The 11,258-nt window shown below is 41.7% G+C and overlaps 1 protein-coding gene across 1 annotated transcript; it reads right to left on the reverse strand.

The window, feature by feature from the left end:
• Nucleotides 1-572: 572 nt before the first annotated feature.
• Nucleotides 573-11,119, reverse strand: LOC104405356 (cat eye syndrome critical region protein 5-like; the record flags this gene model as incomplete). The annotated part of the gene is given in 9 exon segments (XM_010014037.1): nucleotides 573-987; nucleotides 1,754-1,942; nucleotides 3,959-4,133; nucleotides 5,019-5,052; nucleotides 6,555-6,648; nucleotides 8,228-8,340; nucleotides 9,440-9,571; nucleotides 9,574-9,651; nucleotides 10,991-11,119. Coding segments are annotated over 9 exon segments (1,359 nt in total), but the record flags the coding sequence as incomplete, so codon positions are not given.
• Between the last annotated feature and the right edge of the window lie 139 nt (nucleotides 11,120-11,258).

The raw sequence follows: 11,258 nt of genomic DNA on the forward strand, positions 1-11,258 counted from the left end.
CTGTAGCAGTTCCAGACACATGGGACAACAGGTAAAAAGAAAGGCTGTGGGGCTGTATGTGAGCAAGTACAAAGCAGCAGAACAGACCTGACATTGCTCTAATTGCAAAAAGTACTCATTACCTGCAGAACCCCAAGTGGCAATACATGTGCTCTGTACCTGCCAGTTTGTAATGGAGTGAACAACCCCAGCCCCACAGGCCAATACCCTCAAGATCCCCGATTCCTGGAAGCTGTATCTTCCAGCAAACAGAAGATACTGTCATGTGGGAATTGAGACACCAGTAACAAGCACAAGCTACTATGAGAAATTGCTATTAAAATACCTAATACAATGAAAAGGAAGAAAATAAAAGGCAACTAAAGCAAGAAATGACATATTTTGAAGTACTTTAAAAAGCATTGTTGATATTTAATATACTTATATTAAGCAAATTAATATACCAAAGTATATTAAGTATACATAATATAAGATTGTATTAATGTAAACCATAAAAATTTTAGAAAGCAGCAGTTTGTGGCATGATTTTAAAGCACAATTTGGTTTTTGGGAAGCACAGCACTGAGTAGTCTTTAAGAAATCGTGTCATTTCGATTAGGTGCAAAGTTCTCCAACTGGAAGACCAGGTCTACAGCAGCATCAACGTCTGGTACGATATGATCTGGTTCTACTAAACCAGGCTCAAATCTGAAATCTCTGTGGCCATGGAACACTGTTTCAGTGATGCTCGCCCTGGTGTCCAAGGGCGCCTCGGTGTGCGGGTTGTAAACCCCGGTGCAAACAAGAACTGACCTACAGTGGGCAGCAGCTGCAGACGCTAACTCATTCTCCCAACCGTTGTCTAGCTCATCATCCTGAGAGAGCGCGGCAGGTCCTCTGCCACCAGCAACTTTGGCCTGAACCCGGGATTTTGAACCTTGTCTGGAGTTCTCTTCAAGATAGCGATTGTAAAGGTTAGCACCATAGACATCAGTCATGAGATTATCTCTGGAAACAGAAGAAACAGTTCAGTCAGCAGAGCAATCTGAGTTGTCAAATTTCAGTGTCTGAAGAACATTTATGCAGTTTTGGTTTAACAGTTTATTTTATACTTCACATAACTTCATGTGCGAGTACGCAGACAGAGAGAAACCCAATCCTATAGCTATTTTATTACACAACTTTCATTAAGCATAACTGCCTAGTGAAATTTCAGTTTGGAGCAGGGGGAGGAGAAATCAAGGATAAGTATTTGCAGTCTATGAATGAGCTTATTATATTTCCAGTCATCTTGGAGGTTCTGGAGCAGTCTTTAATACAATACAGCTTTATCCCTATCTATGAAAAGGATTCTGTGATGGGACAGCACACACAGTAATGTATGACCAAGCTTAATGACCTCACAAATTCTAGCTCTACATTCTCTAATAACTGTCATTTACCAGTAAACCTAATAAAAAACACACATGCAAATCCTTTTTGCTAGCTTTACACAGCCTCTTGGTGGTGGGGAGGGGAATCAGGAGAAATCTTAGTTGCATAGAAACCACTTTTTGTGCTTCTACAGAAATTACACATAGAAAGAGCAAAGTCTTGTTCATCTTCAAGATTAGAAACACTGAGGCTCAAAAGCATTGTAAAAAGTACACATAGCACTAATGATGTTAGTGGCCCCAGTGGTATGAGAAACAAACTAGTACAAGTTGTGGATCTTTGCTGGTATTCCTGTTGCGAGTGATTTGCTGCTGTACTGGTTGTGCTCGGGGTGCCTTACCCGACAGCATACAGGGTGAGAATGGGATGCTGCCACTGCCTTTCTGCTGCCTGGGCCCGGATGAGGTATTCCGCATACTGGTAGGTCACTTTACTGGGTTTGCCCATGAGGGCCTCGTATTTCAGATCTTTGCCAGTGATCTTCTTGTAAATGTTTTCCAAACAAACCATGAATGTTCCATGCCCAAACCTGCCCAGACAAATCAAATGATATTAAGTACAGATCAAAAAACCACATATATAAAGAATGTCTTTTTTATTTCATCATCTTTTAGGAATAAATCACACCCTGTAACTATCAAATCTCCCTCAGTTTCCATGCAGCATTTCCAGAGCTGTTTCACTGAAAATTAAGTTTAGCTTATTAACTAAACAATGAACACCACAACAAAACCAGGTTATTGGGGCAGCACAACAGACTTATCTGCAGTGACCGAGCAGAATCACCTACATCAACAAAGAGGAGAAACAGAAAAGGAAGGATAGAATCAGACAGAAGGAAAATCGATCTCTCCTTAAAAACAAGAGTATACCAAAACCCTCTGGTAATATGGAAATAAAAATCCCAACTTCATGGATGTCTCTAAAACGACGGATGCAAAGGAGGATCAAGGAACAAACTGTAATTTTACAGCACACTTTGGATAACCCAGTTATTTTGATCAAGGTGCAAACAGTGACGATGGGTCATCATCCAAGCCAGTAAATCAGTAATTTAGAAGATGTAATCTCATGATGAAAAAAAGCAGTTTTACTTCACTACTAGTAAAACACTATTTCAGGAATTAGGGATGAACTAATACACATCACTTGAGAATATCAAATTACCAAAAGGACCCTAAGAAGAATAGAAAGTTACTATACAACAATTCCATACACAATAAATTACACATACTGCTTTGGAAGAGCTGCGAGGTAACTTCTAATGCACATAGATTAGTATATCTTCTCAAACCAGTACCTACAGCCTAAAAAATACCCAAACCCACCAATACAATGAGCATCAGAAGCCCGTAGAGATGTATGAGGTGCACTACTATAGGAATTAAGTCTCTAGTGGCCTAGAAATCAAAATTGTCTTTTAAGGAAAAAAGCTACATAGGAGGAAGCGACTGCAGCACTTTTGTTTGGGGTACAGAATCAGCTTTTCTGAATTAACCCTTCATTCCCCCTCTCCACCCTGTTTGTTGTTTTATATTATTATTATGAAATACCAACAAATGAGCATAAAATTATTTCCAGTAATTATTAGCAAAAGCTAAAACCAGCTTAGTCATGGCATTATATTCCAGTAGTAAAGGTAACAGCTCTGACAGATGCAACCTTGTCATACTGTCAGACTCAAAGAGGAAAAAACCCCAACTTTATACGGGATCTTTCCCAAGGGACACAACCAAACCCACAAATCTGGTGCACTGTAGATACAAAGGTTGCCTTACTCTAGCCTGAAAACATCACATATCTGTCTTTTACCAGCGTGCTAACCAGAGATGGTCTTTGCATCCAGCAAGGACAGCTGACAAGATCCTCAACCCAAGATCAAGGCAACACTCAAGTCACACTAACAATTTCTATTTCCGTATATATTCAAATTTTGACTGGGGGGAGAACAGAACTACTGAAGAACTTCTATTCATTGAAAGAACACACTCTATTGAAAACAAAATCAAACAAAACCGCTATCAGAGATCATGCCACCTACTTCTGTGTGTTCTACTTGTTTCTTCCTGTGTTCCTTAAAGAGCTCGCTATTTTGTCCTCAGCTAAAAACTACTCACTGCTTTCAACCAGCAGGGGCAATTCTTTACCCTACCAGAAAATGTGGGGTGGAAAGGAGAAATACCAAAGACGGACCTAATGAAATGAGACAATGGCCTTGATATTTGTTTCATTTTCTCCCTTGAAGTGAGACACTGAGGCCCATGGGCAAAAGCCTGTCTTCTGGGAGTGGGGAAACAAAATGGCTTAGTGCTCAGAAGCAGCTTTTATCATGAGTAACTGATTTCCCAAGTGCAATGATGTGGACAGCTATGAGGCAGCATTTGCTAAACATGCATGGCTTTAGAGACACTGTCTTCAGTGCTGAGACCAACTGTGGAGCTGCAGCAAGTATTTTGTATAAAAGAATTGACTCTGATTTTTACTGCAGATATGAGGAAACCCCAAACACATCACGATATACACTCATGTTACAACGTGCACTTACCTTGGAGACTGTGCTTCAGCTACCCACATCAGATCCATGTTACAGGCAAGCACGGGAATGTGGGGGTAATTTTCACGGTGATACGGATTTCCAGGGTAGCCACTTGTCAGCAAAACATCTATTATCAACTGAAGGTTGGTCTCCCATTTGACTGGTTCCCCAAACAAAATAACAGCTGTGAGAACAAGAATTACAGAACAGAGTTATGGAATTAGTTAACAGGGCACCACATCTCTGACACTAAATCTTGGTCTAAAGAACAAGTAATGCAATTTAACCATGAACTGATGAAACAGTCACATTTAACTTAACTTCAGGTTTTACTACATGACATACCCATTTTTGCACAGCAAACCTCAGAAGTAACAACCCTCCTCTGCAAAATCTACCAGTTTAAGAATTTCTCCTTTTAATTGGCTAAATTTCTCCACAGCACCACAAAATATTAACTTCTACATGGTATTTCCTCATCTTCCAGACCTTTGTGAATTCTGTCTTTACACACAGTGTTTACACAGATCAGAGATGTTATTTTGCTCATCTTAGAACAAAATTTGACTCTAGTTTTTCAGCATTTTTTCTGGTCTCCAGCATCATCTGACGTGAATTCTATTAAATCCTGAAGTCCAGTTTCTACTTCCCTGTAATTCAGAGGAGAGTGCATGCAGTGTGCTGAAACAAGGTGCTTCTCATACTACAGCTCTGAAGTGACCATCCCAACTGCTTATAAGAACAAGACCTGTTATTTCTGAACACAGAAAATCAGTTGTGACAGGATGGCAACAGCAGCCGGTTAAGGGAAGATGAAGAGGAAAGCAGACCTCACCCACCCTCTGAAACGTCAAAACCACATGGCTCAAACCTGCACACATTAAAACCACAGCTGTCACACGTGATACACTGCAATCCATGACAGATGTCATTACCAAGGAGACTTCACAGCTGTCTCAGCCAACTTTCTGACATTCTCAGCAATCTAAAAATAAATCCCAATTACAAAGTACAATAAAGATATTTCATCTATTAATGGATAGTTGCAAGTTAAATAAAGATAACTGACCCTCAATCTTGGGAAGCTCCACAGCAGAGGGGTACTGCAATAAGAGAAAAGTGAAAGTTTTCTACCAGATTAAACATCTCCTACTATTTTTAACAGGATTAATTCAAGTATAGCTCCCACAGCTGCCCTCTGCAACACTGACAGGAAATGCACCCTCTATTTTAGTATATACCTGGGGTCAGTTGAGGGGATGAAGGCACGGACTCTGATGAAAGATCGAAGACGTAATTTATTTGCTAGCTGCGTTTATATATCTTCTGCTGACAGAAAGGTTCCACTTGGCTACAACTAATTGGTCATTCTTATCTGTTCGTGCCTTAAACTATACATTTCATTTGCTACCTACTACTGCCTGAGCGACACTACGTAATATAGCTGTTAACCCTTCACTTGGCATCTTCTCTTCGTCCTTGCTCTGGTTTCACTCTTGTTCATGTTCGTCTTTTCCCTCTGGGGCCTTCTTCTACCAGCTCCATGCAGTCGTGGCCTCCTGTCTCTGCTAGGAATGTCCCCACAGTCAGTTTACTTAGAAACTTGTATCTCAACTCTGAAGTGAAATCTCATGGCAAGGGAACAGCAGACAAGTTCGTCTAGCCTCCTACATCCTTGTAACTGTCTCTGGCAAGCTATACAGCTTCAGTTGTTTAATTTACTTCTGTATCAAAGCATGGATGTTTGTTCTGCCACAGGAGGAAGAGACCTCCAGTGTTAATGAGGCATTTGAAAATGAGTATTTAACACTGCTAAGAACGAACCACACGCTCTGTTACACATCACACACTTGCTAAACAGAAGAGGTTGCACTTCATGAGTTACTCTCTACAGTGACAAATACATAACAGTTTCTTGATCTTTGACATCCACATGGCTGAGAAGCAAGGCAGAGGGTGATACAACTGAGTTACAGATTCTGTGAACAACAAAGGACCTCCTGACTTCACATCGAAAACCCCACTCCGCAAACCCACCCTGAACATGTGCAATATCCCACGTGTATTTACTGAGGATGTATTCACCTCTTGTTGAACTCTGCACAGTCCAGTTGAAGCCACACTGTAGGTACTGGTAATATTTAAATATATTTGAATAACTGTACAAACAAGAAAGGGAGTACTTTGGAGAAAAGTTAGTTATCTGCAAAGCACTGACTTACAATCAAAGCAACCTCGCAGCCTAGAAACACTACCAAGACAATCCTATACTAAAGGAAAAAGCTTATTTTATCTTACGCACACCAGAGCAAGCTAGTAAGCTTTCCATGCCAGAATCTGACTTAGGTATCTGTACTAAATGGTAAGTTTCCCCATGACAAAGTCACAAAATCAAAGGTTATGTTAAAGAATTACCACTGAGAAAAAAGGCCTACAGAAATGTTCTTGGAAATGATGCAATAAAACAAATACAGAAGGAGAAGAGCAACATCAGAATACAACGTAAAAACAACAGCATTAGCACAGTAGTTTAAATATTGACCCCTGTTATAGAATGTGATCTAATGAGCAAACGAAGAACTTGAAAACAAAGATATGCACTCACCAGAACATCAGGTCTTCTGTCATGGTCAACTACATCCAGCAAAGGGTGTTTCTCCCGCAGTGTTTCAATGGTAATAGGTTGACAGAAACCAAGGCTGGGAAATGCCAGTTAAGGATACGGAACCACTTGTATTAAAAGAGTTTAAAAATCAGCAATTCCATTTTAACAATTTTAACATATGCAGTTTATCTGGTAAAGAATATTATTTAGGAATGAAAGCAAAATAAAGACTGGCTTTTTCTTCTGTGAGATAAAAAGATGATCATCCCATTATTGATAAATAATACCGTGTATCTGGAATCTTATGACAGAAATTATACATAAATCTTTCTTAAAATATGAGATGAAAAGCAAGAAGCCACTCTACACCTGCACTACTCCAAGATCATCTTCACATAAGCACAAGAAGTTTCTCTGGCAGCAAGACAGCATCTCGTGTAATTATTACAGGAAAGAAACATAAGCTACTTGAGTTAACAATACTGTCCCCACAACATGTGCTTTCCTCAGGCCGTTAGAGCTGAAAGCATGTCCCTAGGTAAGCAAACACCACAAAGCTCAGCCTCTTGCTAAATGGTGGCCTAAATAATCAGGTTTAATTGTGCTCTACAGGGAGTGAAGATAAAAACTGAAACACGTCAGGAAAGGACCAGAAGGAGAACAACAGCCTCCTGATGTGCATAGTAGTACTCTTAAATACTGATATATCCCATTAATTTAAGCTTAGTTAACAGGAGGAAATCAAACTAAACCTGCTCATTTATGTAAAAAGCAGTAAAAATTTAGTCTCAATACAACGACAATGTCTTAAAATGCAAACGAAAGTAAGAGCAATTGAAGTGTATCAGTTAGACAAAGGAAGCCCTTGATTTTGTACTGGAACTAACACCACAGGCCATTTGTGAAGTTATTGTGAGATCAGATTATCCCCCATGAAAATGCTGTCTAACAGAAATACAGCTTTTGTGTTCAGCTTGTAAGAGACTTTTCTCTTAGCTGTGCCCAACTAATTCTGAGTAAACTGGTACGTTCCTCCAGTAACCTTTTCTCATCTTTGTATTTGAAATAACAGTTAGTTAGAAGCTGCATTGATGTTTTTTTACAACTTATGATTGCACTAACTTTAATTAAAGAAGCGCAGAAGCGAGCTACTAGAAGCATGAGTGAAGACTGTACAAAAGGTAAGGTCATTAACTTACAGTTTGAAGCTTTGATACCACCATTACATCAACATAATGCAAGTTCTTTTTGGCAGTTAGTGGAGAAGTGACAAAATACTTTCAAGTGTAGTTCTGCTCTAGATGTTGGTTACAAAACCGCTGTGACTGGCCTGGCTGCATGCTCACCTGCAGGTCTTGAGCCACTGAACTACAAGTCAGATGTGATGATGCTACACAGAATGCCACACTCTCACCCACTGCAGAGCAGAGACCATTGTGCTGAAGTGCCATTTACATGAGTCCAAACAAATTATTTCTCTTTTTTCTTTGCTCATTAAAACCAGAGAGAACAAAATGAAGCAGATGTCAACACACAACCACTTTCAAAACATTAAGTTGACATCAGAGTAAGAACTCCCACTGCTGATCCACAGGACCTCCTGACCTTGATTAAGGAAAATACTTAAACAGAGAGTTGATGGGTTGGTTTTGTGGTTTGTTTTATAAAGATACTCTTGAGCAATATCAAGAAGAGGCCCTTGTCCCGACACAAGAACACATTTGTCATGGTACCGTTTGAACATCCGCAGAGGACTGTGTGACATCATCACTTGGTCCTGGGAAATCTGTGTGGGATTTCAAAACAAGAGAAGTTTGTTGTTTGCCAGATCAGTTATTTACACGTGGATGTAATCAACAGCTGTGACAAAGCCTATGAGTTACAAACTACCACACAGATCTACATAAAGCCCAACCATAGCATACTCTCCTGAATCTCACAATGTGTTTATAATATGCCAGGAAAAAAAATCATCACTGACAAACCATCATATACCCCCTTTTCAGCTTCCAGAATTACTCCATTCGACCAGAACACAAGGTTTTCTCTCTTAGTTTTAAAGGATTGCCAAATGCATTTAGAAAGCAAACAGGGAGAAGGATTCAGAATTGCCCTAGTTCCAGTCGTGGTCGCTTCGCTCGGCTGCAGCGCTGATTTTGTTGTATCAGACCTTCTTCTCTTAGTTTACACATCCCCATTCCTTCAAGAGGAATAAACCCAGTATAAGTACCGTCCTGGAAGGACACTGTTACGAATCACTGCTTCTCACTTTTACAGATCTAAAACTCCCCAAATCATCAAGATGTTGTTTTACCCATGACACAGAGTTTGACGGGTACAGACATGCCCACATCTGCTGGCTCTTCCCAAAACCAAAGGCACTGCATGGCTTTCTCACTTCATGGCTTTCTCTTAGCAGTGCTCAAGCAGCCTCCATGGATGGAGAAGTTCTATTGCCTGCAGTGCCCACAGATCAGCAGGGAATGAAGTTTTACCATTCATGAACTTGGGCGCTGGAATGCTCTTTAAGGTTCATTCTGTCATCCTGTAACAAAACCAGGCAGGAAGCTCCTGCCTCACACATCATGGCATTAGACACTCACCTGCCAGAGCAGTGCTTCATGGTACTGGCCCACACAGGTTTTATTTCAGAAGGAGAAGGCAAGATTTATTCCCACAGTAATAGCATTGCAACGAAACACCGTTACCACTGGAAAAAGCAGTGCCTTCACGTGTTTTCCTTTTATAACACCTCCAGCAAAGCATATCAGGCAGCTTTAGGGAAAACCGAAACTGCTTAACCGAGCAGTGTTTAATGGAACATAATACATTTGAAACATTCACCATAAGTAACTAACTAAATGAATAGGATTGAAGGCACTCACTGGAACTCCCAGTAGCTGTGACAACTGACCAGCTTTTTCCTGGCGAAGGCAATTCCCTGCATTGGTGACAAACACCACAGGCACCACGAATTGTCCCTGAGAGTTCACTAGCTTCTGAAAGGCTGTTTTTAAAAAGCAGGAATTGGAGTCTTCCCTCGCACCAGCACACCATCGATGTCAAAAAGAAACCCAAAGGATGGCAGCACACTGAGCTGCAAGAAAGAATTGGAAAGAGTACATTAGTTATGCCCATACTTATGCCTGTTTGATAAAGCTCACAATAGCTCAGCCCAGTGAAACAGGCACTCCCCAGAGAAGGAATGGATCCTTAACTTTGCACATTTCAATGTGCCTTACAGACATATTCACATGCTAAAATACCTGCTGTGAAAAAAGGAACCCTACAACTCCCCTTCCCTTATGCCTTATGAGTAGTCCTTGAATGCTTCAGGAGACAGAGACAAATCCAGTTAAACTGATAAAAAAAGGTACAAAATACACAGTGCTGTGCCAGCAAGTCACACTTCTCATTGATTTAACCCCACTCCATTTCACAGGCAATGTCAGTGCCCAGAATACTAACCAAATAAACTACTAACAACATAAAAGTAGAGCAGCAGGTAGTTGATGCTGAGTTTTACACATGGCAGACTAATGTCTGTTGGTAAAGTCAGCTCCTCCTTCAACAAAGATGCTGTCTGAGTCACTAGAATTTATCTCATTGCCTGCCTTTGAAGAAGTGAAGAGCTTTGTGAGACCAGGAAAGGAAAGCAAGGCTATCTGGGGGTGGAAGAAGAGCTGGGTGATAAACCTAAGGAGTGGCAACAGAGAGAGTGCTGTCAAGCATTGAAACCGTTACTCAATCGGGCTGGAAAAGGATGGACCAAAAAGGATTTGTAGTCTGAACTTCAGTTCCCTACCAAGCTTAAATTGGAACGCAGGAATCCCAGGATTTATAACCCCCTCTCTCACTGTTTGACGAAACAGGAGCGATCGATTCAGTGCGGAGCCAGTGTGATGGGGAAAACGGGCACCAAACGACCCCAGCTGGTGGAGGTGGGTCAGCCTTCACTGTTGGGCTGTCTGGGCACAAGCTGACAGCGCCCCAGCCCGCTGCTCCTCCCATGCAGGGAGAAGGGCACTTCCCGATTGAAGCAGCACTCTGTTCCTCATCAATTATTCACCTGCTGCATTCTTCCTGCAGAGATGGGCGCTGCCACCGCTGTGCTGAAGGGGATGGGGCTACAGACACAGCCCTGGACATGCCGGCTACTGCTGCTGACACACAGAAGACTCTTGAAAACGCAGGAGTGAGCACATTCCCCTGCACAGCCCAGTTCAAGAGAGCCAACTCTTTACATGCACTGCATTGTCATTGCCTGAAATGAGGCACTTGGGCTTCGTCCAGTTTTAGGTACCAGAACTCCCCCTGAAGCCCTCTCCCTTCTCCCTCTGTACTCATCAGCCCTTCATTTCAGAACCCAACCCCTGAGCCGGTGTCCCCAAGCTGCCTGCAGCAGTTTCGGGAGCGCTACACTGGAAGTAACCCACCCGCTCCGGGCACGCTGCTGCTGATGCACAGAGCAGGCTCCTCGGGGTCTGAAACCGCTGCGGGAAGTTCCCGGCACTACCCTGCAACAGCTCTGTGGTAAAGGCAGCTCCTCCCGTTAAGTTTGCTCCCTGTAAAGCATGGAGATCATAAACGGGAATTCTACAGGGAACAGCACTCGCAGAAGAAGAGTCTCTTGCTAAGCATACAGAGAGAAAAAGGACTAAGGAAGGATTTCAGCGTGGATCCCACAGGAAACAAGGACATTAA

This window comes from Nestor notabilis, unplaced genomic scaffold (assembly GCF_000696875.1).
Source record: "Nestor notabilis isolate BGI_N333 unplaced genomic scaffold, ASM69687v1 scaffold28074, whole genome shotgun sequence".
Lineage (NCBI taxonomy): Eukaryota > Metazoa > Chordata > Aves > Psittaciformes > Psittacidae > Nestor > Nestor notabilis.